General features: G+C 52.2%; 1 protein-coding gene across 1 annotated transcript; it reads right to left on the minus strand.

Annotated features, from left to right (window-relative positions):
• Positions 1-7,600: 7,600 nt before the first annotated feature.
• Positions 7,601-13,441, minus strand: LOC136523582 (cinnamoyl-CoA reductase 1-like). Its single transcript, XM_066517215.1, has 5 exons — positions 13,309-13,441; positions 13,046-13,200; positions 11,325-11,513; positions 10,892-11,244; positions 7,601-7,769 (listed from the first exon to the last, which is right to left on the minus strand). Exons 1-5 carry the CDS (start codon positions 13,439-13,441, stop codon positions 7,601-7,603), a joined length of 999 nt encoding a protein of 332 aa, XP_066373312.1.
• Between the last annotated feature and the right edge of the window lie 1,141 nt (positions 13,442-14,582).

The following is a 14,582-nucleotide window of genomic DNA, read 5'->3' on the forward strand; positions in this document are numbered from 1 at the left end:
GTGGAAGTCTATGGAACTCACCCTCTGCCTTCTGTCCCCAGCGTCGGGCCTCGACCTAAGAGGCCTCAGCTTTCTCCTTCCAATGCTAGGCCTCGACCCAAGACGCCTCAGCCTTCTCCTTCAAGCGCTGGGCCTCGACCCGAGCAGCCTCGGCCACCCTGGAAGCCTCTCTCCCTAGATCTGCGTTACACCAGGGAGTTAGGGAGCGAACACAAGAAAAGCGAATAAAACGAGGAGAATAGGACTCACCCTCGACCTTTCCCCTCCAGACCACAGCCTCGGTCCGAGAGGCCTCAGCCACCATAAGGGCCTCATCCAAGGCGCCTTTCGTCAGCTAGTGCATAGTCTGCTCCACCCCTAGCTGCCCAGCAAGGACCTTGTCCGAGGCCATGGCTTCTCCAGCCTGGGACCTGAAGGTGTCCCGCTCACCGGCCACGCGGGTTAGCTCCTCCTCCAACTCCTTAACCCGCGCCGCCGGAGGGGCGACCTGCTCCTGGGCTGTGGCTGCCTTGACCTTTGCATCAGCACAACGAAGGTGGAGGTCCTCCACCTTCGCACTCCGCGCTGCCAGAAGTTCGTTGGCGCCGGCAAGCAGGCCCTTCTGTCGCTGGAGTTGGTCCCAGACGTCCCTCTCCCGCCAGAGAAAGACCGACTTCCCGAGGGACCGGGTCTCGAGCTCCTGGGTAAGCAGAGCCGGGGGCATTCATTACAAGAAAACTTAGAAAAAAACAACAATGCATGAGAAAAGAAAGTGCGAACTTGGGCGACCCCGGGCAGATCGTCGGCTACCACGGACAGTGCCGTCTGTAGTGACCGCTCCGCCAGCTGGCGGTATTGCTCAAAGGTGTCCCAACGCCCACCCTCGGCCACGTCTTTGAGGGCGAACAGAGGCTCCCCCTCAGGGTCATCCCGGCTCTGCCACAGGACACACGGGTGATCCCACCCGCGGGGCTCGGGTCGAACCCGCACGAGGGCCGAGCTTCCCTCGCCCGAGGTCGGAACTGGCTGCTCCACGGCGCCGACCACCTCGGCATCGACCACCTCCTGTGCTCGGGAAGTATCGTCGGAGGAGATCAGATGGACCTCCACCTCCCGGGCGCCCTCCCACGACGACGGCGGGCCTTGAACCAAGGGTGCCACCGAGGCCTCCGCCACCTTCATCTCTACTTCTTGGGCCGACAGCCTCACCGCAATCACGTCAGCCTCGGTAGTCCTGGGGCTCCGGCCTCTGCCATCATGGCCTCGGTGGTCCTAGGGGCTCCAGCCTCCGCCATCGTGGCCTCGGTGGTCGCAGGGGCTCCGGCCACCGCCGCTACGGCCTCGGCGGTCCTAGGCGCCCCAGCCTTCGTTGCCTCGGCCTCCGAGACCCTGGGGACCTCGATCTCGGTGGCCTCAGAAACTGAGGGCACCTTGGCCCCATCTGACTCACGGGCCTCGCCATCGTGGGGCAGAGGCGCTCCCTCCCCCGTCTATGTCAGGGCCGCCTTGGCAGCCCCTCCTTGGGTGGTCGGCTCCTTTGGGTCGGCCCTCGCCGATGCCGCGCCACATTGTAGGGCGGCCTGCGCCTCCACCACCTAGTGGGCGGTGGAGCCAGGGTTCACCTTGAGCGCCTTAAGGGGCGCCAAGGTGCGCACCTCCGTAGGACGCTTCCAGCTAAGGACAAAACATTTATAGGGTCAGCACGAGACAAAGGAACAAACGGAAAACTCTGTGGCTCCACCAAAAATACGCTTGCCTCGAGCAGGGCTGCAACCGCTTTGGCACGGCGACCCTCGTCTGCAAAGGCGGTGGCGGCGGTAGAGGCACAGCCTCTGTATCCGTTGGCGCCGGCCGGTCCTCGGTAGACCCCGGCACCCCCTCGGTCCTCTGCGGGGGCAGTTGCGTCGTCCCCGCCGTCACCTGCTCCACCGCTACCATCGAGCCCACCAGGCTGACGGCATGCTTTCCTAGCGCCCGCGCCTCGGGCGTGTCGGCCTCGGCCCCGAGGCAGGCAATTGCCGACCCCGGGGCAGCTCCTCCTCCTCCTGGGAGTGCCAGGCTGCTTGTCGATGCCCCGGGCACCGTCTCCTCAATGTCGGGGAGATGGTCCAGGGGACCCCGCCCCGTCTCGCCCTCGTCATCTCCGTCCGAGGCATCCATCGATAGTGACGACGACGGGGACTCCTCCAACGAGAGACCATCCTTCCTTTGCTGCCGGCGGCGCTTATCCAGCTCCTCGCGCGCGAGGATCTTCTTCATGTGCTTTGCCACCTTGGCGTCCTTCCACTTTTTCTATGCCTCGGTGTGCGCCCGATTGACCGCCCATCGCCTCGCGTCCTTGAGAATGGGCGGCGGGGAGGCTCGCACTTCCCTCATCCCCTGCAGGAATAGCGAACACGGGTAAGGGAACAAGAAACAATGAGAAACAGGGAGGCCTCGGGGGCTGCAGAGGCATGTGACTTACCAACGAGAGGAACCCCCGCAATGGGCGCATCGCAAAGGGGGTCAGGCCACCGCCCCTCAGCTTCGCCTCCACCGTCTCCCTCACCCGGCGAAGAATTTCCTCATCGAAAAGGGTGGAGGCAGACATCCGGATGCCCTTGATTGGCTCATTCGGCCTCATCTCAAACAGGTGCTGCCGCCGAGCCATCAGCGGCAGCACCCTCCGGCGGTGGAAGGCAGCCACGACCACAGCCGCAGTAAGGCCACAGTCTCGCAGCCTCTCCAGCCCCTCCAGGAGCGGCTACAGCTTGGGCTAATCCTCCCTCGGGACGCCATACTTCCACCTTTCCGGGCAGCTCCCCACGATCCGCCTGGTGTAGGGGGGAAGTCCACCGTCGTCATTACGAAGATAGAACCAGCTCATGTACCATCGGCGATTGGTTGACGCGAGCTGGGCTAGTATGTAGAGGTGCTGACGGTCCTAGCGCACTTGGAGAGTGCAGCCACCGGACCTCACCACCTTCCTCATGCCTGACGTACCCGTCGGCTTGGTGGTGTGCCCCGCCCGGAAGAGGTGGAGCCACAGCTCCCAATGGGGAGCAATCCCCAGATACCCCTCGCAGACAGCAACAAAGATCACCGCCTGCGCGATGGAATTGGGGTTGAAGTTGTGGAGCTCCATGCCATAGTAGTGCGGGAGCGCCCGCACGAACCGGTCTGCCAGAAGGCCAAGGCCGCACTCGTGAAAAGACACAAAGCTCACAACGTAACCATCGTGAGGCCTCAGCTCTGGCTCGCCCGACGGAGCGATCCACTCTGGCCTGCTAGGGTCGGTGACCGGACGAAGAAGCCCACCGTCGACGAGCGACTGAAGCATCTCCACGGTGACGTAGGATGGACCCCAAGGGTCCGCCTCGATGACGACGATGTCGCCGGCCATGAGTGCAGTGGAGGGTTCGACTATGGCGGTGAGTCCCTCTCTCCCTCTCTCTCTCCGCCTCGCCTCTCTCCCTTCTTCCTCCCGGGGCTCTCTGCTCTAGCGATGGCTCAAAGGTGGCAAAGCTAATGCGGGTAAGGTAAGGAGGGGAGGGGCGAGGCTCATTGCGTATTTATGCAGGATGAAGGCGAAATGGACGGGCGACGAAATTGGGGAAGTTTCCCTCAGATCCGGTGCAGTTAATCCCGATCCGATTTTACCGCCCACGCGCCCACCTTTTCCTCATTAATCGTGGGAACAGTTACGTCCCATCTGCGGACACCACATCGTGTCCGACCGCTGCAGCAACAGGCGTCGTTCTACCTCCCCGAGAAAATCGCCTCAAAGGGCGCGCCAGCTGTTGTCGAGCCAATGGGGGAGATATCCCCCCACCCTATACCTTTTGGATGAAGGAACTGGGCGTCGAACCCATTACGGTCCAGGGGCTCGAAGGCTGGGCACCTAAGGGTTTCAACAGCTGCCCCAGGGCAACAGAGTCAAGAACGACTGTGGGCGAGCCCACATGGGGCCGAGGCCCAAGCAAGCGAAACGCTTGGGACGCCCTAAGTCGTGTCCGAGACCGGTAGGGAGGTCTCCGAATGGGATCCCACCGTAGGGAGGCACCGAGCCACCGAGGCCCAGCGAATGGCCTTGGCACCCACTAGAGAAACCCTCTGGTACTCTTAGAGTGCGTCTCTGGACTGCTAGCCGACCCCTAGCGAACAGGGCACGGGCCTCCACTCGGACTCACCCGATAACAGCTCACCGGAAATGCCACCGCTCGCGCCCATCGAGGGTAGCTTGACATATTCCACCCCTCCTTCCGAACGAAAAGGAAGCGCAAGGGTCGTACAAAAAGCTAGGAGAACCCCTGACGGCCCTCTTGATCCGTGTAGAGGCTAAGGGGCTCCTCCTGCAACCTTGCCGAGACCCAGCAACCCAGGTTTGCATTCGAGGGGGCTCGGCAAAACAATCCCTCCTTCTGAGCGAAAAGGACGCGCGAGGGTCGTTCAAAAAGCCAGGAGAACTCCTGACTGCCCTCTCACTCCGTGCAGAGGCTAGGGAGCTCTTCCTGCAGATATGCTGAGACCCCGCGACCTAGGCTCGCACCCGAGGGGGGCTCGGCAAACAAACCCTCACACGCGAGGGGCATACAAAAAGCCAGGGGAACTCCTGATCGCCCTCTTGCTCCGTGCAGAGGCTCGGGGGCTCTCCCTGCAATTTTGCCGAGACCCAGCGACCCAGCCTCGCACACGAGTGGGCTCGGCAAAATACCCCTCCGTCCGAACGAAAAGAATGTGCGAGGGTCGAACAAAAAAGTTAGGGGGACCCCCGACCGCCCTCTCGCTCCGTGTGGAGGCTCGGGGGCTCCTCCTGCACCCAAGACAAAGACAAGCGACCCAAGCCAGCACTTGAAAATTCAAGAAAACGCAACAAAGGGCATTGAGCCCGTTACAGTCCAGGGGTTCGAAGGCTGGGTCCCTAAGGGTTTTGACAGCCGCCCCAGGGCAACAGAGTCAGGGACGACTATGGGCGAGCCCGTACCAGGCCAAGGCCCAAGCGAGCAAAACGCTTGGGACGCCCTAAGTCATGTCCGAGACCGGCAGGGTGGTCTCCGAATGGGATCCCACCGTAGGGAGGCACCGAGCCACCGGGGCCCAGCGAACGGCCTCGGCACCCACTAGAGAAACCCTCTGGTACTCTTGGAGTGTGTCTCTAGACCGCTAGCCAACCCCTAGCGAATGGGGCACGGGCCTCCACTCGGACTCACCCGATAACAGCTCACCAGAAATGCCACCGCTCGCGCCCACCGAGGGTAGCCTGACATATTCCACCCCTCCTTCCGAGTGAAAAGGAAGCGCGAGGGTCACACAAAAAGTCAGGAGGACTCCTGATCGCCCTCTTGCTCCGTGAAGAGGCTCGGGGGTTCTTCTTGCGATCTTACCGAGACCCTGTGACCTGAACTCACACTTATGAGCTCGGCAAATACGATAACATCCCTCGGTCAATGTGAGAAAAAGACCCTGGAGGAATGAATCCACTCCCACAGGGCCTCGGGGGCTACACCCGGTGGGTGCGCTCGCGCGCACCCACCGAGACCTCGAAGTACGAAACACTATTCTGCCAGGAGCTACCACAAGTCAAAACCTCAAGAAGAGCGCTCACTCTCTCCCTAAGGCTCGGGGGCTACTGTCGGGTACCATAAAATAGGGTACCCCGAGCATATACCAAAAGAATCACTTAAACTCCATCAATAACAGAGCCAAAGGGTAAGCCATTTGTTAAACCCCGGCCTCGTCTGAGCCCACCAGCTCTCCGCCCCGCTCCTCGCCTCGCACGGGAGGTCTCGGCGACCTGCCAAACCTCCGCCTCATGTGAGGCCTCGCACAGAGGGCCTCGACGGGGAACCGATTCTCCGTCCTGCCCGAGGCCCCGCGCGTAAAGCCTCGGACGAGATGACGGTTCTCCACCTCGCTCGAAGTCGGCTCGGCAGCAACCCATCGCTTCCGCCTCGACCAGTCTCCCCGACAGCGCGTCGCATCCCATTAATGCGTCAACCACTCCCGCAATCTCAGCCGAACGACGGCTCGACACCGCAGAATGGCCGATGGGACAGGAAGTCACATCAATGCCATACTGACCAGGACCGAGCGCGGCTAGGGTTACCGGCCACTGTGTTCCGGTGCTGTGCCCACGATCAGCGCCTGCACTACACTGTGCCACGTAACCCCTGCCCCGGAGACAACGCGGCATGGGGAGTCTAGCTCGGGTCACCATAGCCTCGAAATCAGCGTACGAGATCAACTGTTCCGTCCAAGCCTCGGCAATCTCGGGATTCACGTCTGCCGAGACCCCCACGATGGTTCGGCCTCGGCACCCACTGAGCCTCGGCTTCTCGCGCAGTCAATGCACAGTGACCCGCACGCCGACCGTCACGTCCGCTTCGAGGTAACACTGGAGCTCCCACGACACACAGTATCGGATGTGACCGGCGCATCGCCCCAGTACTTCAAGGACGAGACCACTCCGTCACCCACGCCGCCATAGTGACAGGCTACAGGGCTCGGACATGTCGCCTCCGTTCACACGCCGCCGCATAGCTAGCGTATGTATCACCCTTGTCCCCCCCTTTCACTATAAAAGGGAGGGACCAGGGCCGTTTCTAGGATGGGAGACGAACGATTAGGCCTATGCCCACGCAACGAACTCACGCATGAACACACAGACGAACGCTCGAGCTTCCCCGCTGTCTGAGATCAACATCTCAAGCAATCCACGCCACTCCACGTAGAGACATGGGACTAGTTCCCTCTCTCGCCCTGCTTGTAACCCCCTACTACGAGCACTTCGGTGCAAGGAATACAAGATCGACCTCTCAAACTAGACGTAGGGTGTTCATTACCAGAACCAGTATAAGCCTTGTGTCTCTTTGCATCACCATCCGGGACTGAGAACATGCAGTACAAATTTACTAGTTGGTAGAGAGCCGGCCGGTCCGAAACACCGACACTCGTCTACCTATGGGCCCTATTTGGCTGGCTGGAAAAATGGCTGATGCTGATGCTGATTTGTTGTGAGAGAAAAACATTGTTATTTCGCTGAAACGGTACGGCTGATAAGTTCAAGCGAACATGGCCATATATGTCTTTATGTCTTGGTTCTCGTGTAGACATGGTTTCTTATTAAGAAACCATTTCCCCCTCTCTCCTCAATAAATCGCTTGCCACATCAGTAAAATGCTTAGGTGGCAGGATAATTAATGCACATAGAAACTATGATAGTTTCTGCATCGTGAGTGCCCTAATGCGAACAAAAGGCCAGGAAATTCAACTAGTGTAAACACACAATATAATTTCATTTAATATTGTGAAACAAAATTTGGCTAATGAAATAAAAGTTCACACTGCTGGTCGTTTTTTTTGCGTTCACTATTACATATACTTCATCGATATATTAATTAGGTATATATGCACAAAATTGTTCTTTACGCATGTTGCCAGACACCACACCTACATACACAGTTTGACACACCACATAATCCACTGAAATATATACTAGTACCAGTATGCATGCTACATGCTATGATATAGTCTGTTTGATATAACTCTCGAGCTATAGCTAAAACAGCTTCAATTATTGCTTATTTGGTGGAGCAACAGTGTAGTCATCGTCGTTGTTGCTGGACATATCACCTCAATTGATCTACAGAGACGACGGGCCAGCAGAGACGGGGAGGACGCCCTTGTCCTGAAAGCATATGACTGTCTCGTAGAGGGCCTGCGCCGCCGGAGTGAACTCCAGGCCTAGCTCCCTCAGCCGCTGGTTGGATATCTTGTACGGCGCTTTCCTTGGGTTCACCTCATCGGAGCACCTGCCACGCAACAATGCAATCCAAGAACGGCACGCAAGTCATACACTAATACAAGCTTCGCTAAGAATGTGATGTTTGCAGCAATATATGTCTGTATTCTGTCGTATACTCTTTGTGTACGTACGTTTAGTACGAAGATTGTTCTTCCGAAGAGGAGTGAAGAACCGTTCCAAGAAAGTTGAACATATGTTGTGGAGAAGGATGGTGTGTCATCCAGTCAACTATTTAAAACTTCATTGGAAAAGATCGTACTTGTCCGTAATTTGGAACAGACATCGTCACACGTGTGTACTTGTTGCATTGTGTCAATAAGATTCCTAGAGCCAAAATAATTAAGTGCTCGTGATGCTGAGCTACTGATTTGATTTGATTGAACTAGTCACAGTCAAATCATAATGCTGGACTACTGATTTGATTGAACTAGTCACAGTCAAATCTTAATGCCAAAGAGTAGAACTAGCCTTCTGCCTAATCACATAATTAATCGTCGGACTCGGCAGCAGATTTATTTCACGGTCGGTTCTGCAGTATGTGAAATCCACTGACAACACTTTCAGCCTTGATTATTAGCACGAGTGAGCATTGTACATTGACAATTCGATCCATATGCCTTTTACTATATGTTTCCTTAATAATTCCTACTCACGTAAGAAAGAAATTACTCCTACACACCTCTCTAATAATTCCTTTCCAACACACGTTACTCTCCCTTTTCTCTAGCGACCGGAGGAGCTTCCGCCATCACCAACGACTAGTCTAGATTGGTGCTCTTCCCTAGCCACCAACGTCACCGCCAATTGGCATACGATGGTGGTGGCCCACGATGGCACCCAAAAAGGTGGCCACACACATCTTCGACTTATCCATTGCGTCTCTTATCTCCTTCCTATTCCGCCCGCCGCCTATGATCGTAAGTGAAGGCAATCTCAATCTGCTACTTGGGTCGCTGTGTGGATGAGTGGAAAGGCTGCCAATCCAGCTTTGGCCAGGGTCTTGTCTTGGGCTCCCGTTGGCAGATTGTGAGTTGACGGTTGGGGGTGGGATAGTCATGGTGGATCTGTGATATGGCGACCTTACCATATGATTTCGCCAGTGGGCATCTACTCTTTGGTGCTTTAATGATGGCCATAGCAGTGTGTTGGTTCCATGGAATGTACTGGTGGGAATTGTATTCCACTCTCATCGACGGGTGACGCCCGTGTGCGCCACTTTCTTCGCTGAAGGCGTCGTCGAAAACTCCACTCACCTAATTTTGGTTTATCCAATTGTGCAATGACATTGTCTTCATATATCGCTCTCCCCTTAGAAATGTCGCATTGAGAGGGTCTTCATGGGTTGACGAATGCGTGATGCTTGCCGTTGTTCGAAGTGGTTATCTTGCACTTGTTGTTGCTAGGTTCTAGTATCTAGTGTCTCTAATAGAGATTGATGCCTTTATTGGATTCAGTGTGCCCTATGTGTGTGTGTGGGGGGGGGGGGGGGGGGGGGGGGGGGGGATGTTGTGTGTTTGTGATGACGACTTTCTCTGCTTGGTGGTCAGAACTCATTCTAGTTTCACCTGAATTGTGGTGAGATTGGTTCTTTTTGGAGGAAATGTCATGGAAAAGCAGCGGAAGGTTGACTACATGGCGAGTACGTTGGAGGTTAGTATTCTCCTTCTTATTGTTTTTATGTTATGGAGTTGATGAATTGGTTGTATGCCATTATATCATATGTCTATCTTATTAGTGGTGGGTGGTTTTTTTTCTTGTAGCTTTTGTGGTCTCATTCATCCTAAACAGAGGATGATTGCAGCCAAAACAAATATTTCCCAAGGTTTTAAATAGTGGATAACCTATTTAGTGGTGATATTGTTTAGGAGCTATAACAAGATATAGCGGAAGCTATTTCCTTTAGTTGTTTTATAGAAAATATGGAAAGTCTTCATTAATTATGCACATAAACATGGAGCATAGAAAATTTCATGAACACACTCAATACAAGTCCAAGGTTATTAGTCATTTTGAGTGAAAAAATGAGGTTAGAATTAGTGGCGATATTGTGGCTAAATCAAATAGCGGCTGGCGTTTAGCGAACCTAAAGCGTCTATAGCTCCAATAGCGTGATAATTAGTAATGACATAGTGGCATGTTCTTAAAAAATTATAGCGAAAGCGAACTATTTAAAACCATGATATTTGTTGACACTAAAAAATGTCCCAAGGTGGCTTTGGGCACCATGAATAAGTTATAAACATCTTGGACATGTTGGAGGTCAAGCGGCGTGATAAAATAACGAACGAAAGGCGCGGAGAAGACGGCGAGCCGCCGGCGAGCCAGGCCAGTCGGCTAAGCCGACTTCCTAGTCAGCTAGGCCGGTGCCCTACCCCTCCAGTCGGCTTGGCTGAGTGCCCTAGTCGGCTAAGCCGACTGACCCTGTAACCATTTCGCGTGGGCTGACCCAACCCGCAAAAGTTGGCTTAGCGGACTTCCCCTGTCGGCTAAGCCGACTCCGCCTAGATTCCGAGTCGAGTTGGTTTCCAAATCGATTTTTGGTATGTTTTTGACGTGGGAAACTTGGAGAACGCGTTCTGGAGATGTTTTCTACTGAGATAAGACCACCCCCTCTATATATATGGGAGGATCATGGCTGATTGAGTTCCCATCTATCCAATCATCAAAAAATCAATCTATCAACTCCTTTTGCCCCTTTACTCCTCTCTCTCAAACCCTCCTGCTGTTCGTCACGTCTCCCGACGAGATTTGTCGATATCCTAGGCGGTCTTGCTGGTCCTAGGAGATCCTCTACGTGCTCCTCCCCGACGGATCTTCCCGGGAGAAGTTTAGGAGTCTTTCCGGCCAAGAACGGGCTCTACAACGGTCTTACCGGTCTCTAGATCATTTGATCAATTACGCCACGTTCTTACTGTGTTGCAGGTTGTTTGCAACGTCTTTGGCGTTCAAGGCCATGCTAATGTGTTGGCTTGGGGTCATCTTCAGTGCCAACAATATGTTTATTGTATTATCTAAAAAACGTTTCCTTAAAACTCAAAAGATATACAGTAGAAAACAGTGGGCCTTATTAGATTTAGAATGAATAATCAACGACGACAATGCTATATTGACTGACCGAGTGAAGCTAACCTGTCGGGGACGGGGTACTCTGGGAAGAACTCGCGGAGGATCCTGACGACGTCCTCCCTATGGAGCACGGCGTCGGAGCAGATGTAGCGGCCGGCGGTGTCTGGGACCTCGAAGACGCGGACGTGCGCGTCGGCGGCGTCGCGGACGTGGACGTACCCCTGCACGGCGTTGGCGTAGGTCGTGACGGAGCCGTTGAGGTACTTGAGCACGTGCGTGAGGCTGGCGTTCACCGACGGCTGCAGCGCCGGGCCCTGCACCAGCACCGGGATCACCACCACCAGGTCCACCCCGCGTCTCGCCGCCGCCTCCCACGCCGCCTGCTCCGCCACCGCCTTCCCATAGCAGTACCAGTTCTGACATCATAACAAAGGTCAAAGGGCGAGGCTAGCTCTGCATCTGAATAATGGCGTCCACGCGGAGTTCATGCATATACCTTGGTCTCTTTGCAGAACTCGAGATCGCTCCAGCACGACTCATCGACCACGGCGTCCGGCGCGCGGTTGGAATCCATGGTGACCGCTCCAATCGAGGACGTCAGCACCACACGGCGGACCGTGCCGGCCTCCGCCGCGGCCTCGATCACGTAACGTGCGCCCCTCACCGCCGGCTCCAGCATTTTCTCCTGCACCTCAAACCACTATCAGCTGCACGCATGCTTGCATGGTCCGATTTTCCATGGAAGTCAAGTTGTAATATAACTATACATCGTCTCAAAATAAGTAAATTTTAATTCGGTGTTCTTTTATGCTTTCTATTTAAGCTAGGCTAAACCCTTTGATCCAAAAATTATGTATTATAAATCGAACTATTTTAAGCCCCGTTTGACACAGCTCCTCCTGTCAGCTCCTCATTCCTCAAGTAAAGCTCTTGAAAACCCGCTTTCACAAGAGATGAGTGTTGAATTGAACTAAAAATCCTATCTCCTCCCTGTTCCCTCTCCCAGATCTACTATGAGAAGTTGTTTTACTAAATGTTTTCTAAATCGGCTTTCATTCTACCCGTGAAAAAAAAAACCACTCACAGAGCCAAAGCAAAAAAAGAAAGAAAGAAAGAAAAATACTCCACTAGTAAAACAGAGCTGTAACAAACATACTTTAATTTTAATCATAGTTATAGTAGAGTTAATCTTAGCTTGATCATTTATGGAGTCATTAGGAAGCTTAAAAGTCACTAACCATGCACTTGATCAATGAACTCAACTAACAACCTAATGGCTAGTTTGCTAGTGAACAATGAATTTAATTTTATCTATTTTCACTTCCAAAAATATGATATTTCTTAATCTACTTCTAAGAGCATAGACATGCTTATAAGTTATGACTAACTTGCTTATTTGGAAAAATGAAACAAAACCAAAAAATTGAAAGATGCATTCTGTCTTTTCTAAGAGCATAGACATGCTTATAAGTTAGTAACGTATTAGTTGCAAGGGACGTGAGAGCTACTCCCTTCGTTTTAAATTATAAGATGCATTCTGTCTTTTCTAAATACATAATTTTTATTTTATATCTAGACATAAATATATATTTAGGTGCATAGACAAAGCTATGCATATAGAAAAACTAGAACGACTTATAGTTTAGAACAGAGAAAATACAAAGTAACATGGGAAAACCAATAATTACAAGCACAGGAATCTTGTGACCAACAATCATAGTTTAGCCCATTTGGACTTTTAATTTCTCCTTGTACAGAGCAACTCCAAAGCCTTTCTATACCTTTTACGAATGATAGGAATCAAGATTTTGGTAAAAAAAATGCTCTCCAACATCTTTTTTAATTAGATCTCCAAATATTGTCACCCTCTTTCGGATTTATCGCTAGAAAAAAAATGAAGAACGGGATTGGCTCTAGATAGTGCGCACAAGATATAGACAAGTGATGGAGTGGAAAGATATAGAGAGCGGATTACATTCTTAGTCTCGGCACTACACGTCTCAAAAGTCATTAAGAAATTTCTAGGATTAATTACGCGATAATATGGGAAATATAAGTATATAGGACGTGCATGGCAGCAAGCATGGGTCACAATTAGCGCTTCCACATGTCAGGACTAGGTGCCTAGGTTTGTCCTCGTACCGGACCCATGTCAAGTCAAGTACACACAAACGTTCCAGCTGCTAAGGTCCGGATTTCGTTAGTTACAGTACGTACTGGATCGTCGGTCATCGGCGACGCGGTGTGGAACACGCCGTGGCAGCCAGCGACGGCCGCCCTCAGCGCGCCGCCGTCAAGGAGGTCGGCCCTGCACAACGTCAGCCTCTCCGCCGCGCCAGGGAGCGCTCTCAGGTGCGCGTTCTTGGCATCCTCTGTCGCATCAAACAGAAACAAGGATCAACACAAGAAACTAGCATCGATCACTGGAACATTTCAACTAGTGATATAGACGATCAATCTGCCGGCCGTGCGTAGCGTACCAGGGTTTCTCACGGTTCCTCTGACGGTGTAGCCTCTGTCCAGAAGGAGCTTGACGATCCACGAGCCGATGTACCCGCTGGCACCGGTCACGCACACCGTTTGCCCGAGTCCCGGCGCCGCTGCGTCCGCCATGGCGCGGCGAAAGAACTAATATTGTGCCGGCCGGCCGGGTTATAGGCCTTCAGGCGCTCAGTCTCGCTTTGCCTCTCTTTGTGTTTGTGCATGCTTGTTGGTAAGGTATTTATAGACGATGATTGATGACTCGTATGTGGGCATTGGCAGCAGAGACTTGTTTAGTTTGTTTTGAGTACAGACTAGATACTTACTCCCTCGATCGGGCACTGATAACGTAGGTAACTGTCATCTAGGACAACTGCACTGTGACAAATTAATTGAGCCACCAAAAGTTTAGTAGAAATGTTCAGAATACATTGGCGTTCAAAGTTTATGCTGATGACTGCACGAAATCTAGCTATAAAAGACTAAAAGGACACACAATTATATCTGAATCGATGTAGCATCTACCCTTGCACACGGTATCGTCTTTTCCTATATATCTATGATGTGCAATGAAAACAACTTGGCATCTCCAACACTACAATCCTATAGCTAGGTGATGTGGAAAGATCTAGTAGTATTGTATTTGGTGAGTAGACTATCTAAACTACTCTCTTTTATTCGAAATTATAGAACATGGACATATTGTTCGCCCAAGCAGGTCTAGGCGTGGTTTAAATATATAAACGATAAATTAAACACTAGAGGGTTTAAATTGTCAATGGTGGTAAAAGAACAGTGTAAATACCATAGTTAAATGCGGTCTAAGCATGCGTAGCATCTAAATGCCTGTTTATGCAATGGCAAATAAATTAGCAAGCTAAGAGCAAGTGGGCAGGACTGGTTATTAACTAGCCCATTAAGGCCCTGTTTGATACTTCTATGATTATAATAATCAGGTTATATAATTAATCAGATTATGACCCAAACAAGATTGATTATAATATTGATTATTATAATCAAAATCTTTTGATCACCCTAATCCCATAATCCAGAGAAAACTTAGGGCTTTTTGGGACCATTATGGGTGCTAAAAGTCTAACTTGCCTCCCAATCAATGGTCCAAATTGCCACACTAATGGATAAGATAGGAATTTACCAACCATAATCAATCAACATAATCTAGGGACCCTAATTTTAGTTATAATAATCTTATGCATAATCTAGATTATAATAGGCCCTAACATGTGTTCCTGCAAGGGCAAGTAATGCTTAA

The sequence above is a fragment of the Miscanthus floridulus genome, chromosome 18 (genome assembly GCF_019320115.1).
Source record: "Miscanthus floridulus cultivar M001 chromosome 18, ASM1932011v1, whole genome shotgun sequence".
Lineage (NCBI taxonomy): Eukaryota > Viridiplantae > Streptophyta > Magnoliopsida > Poales > Poaceae > Miscanthus > Miscanthus floridulus.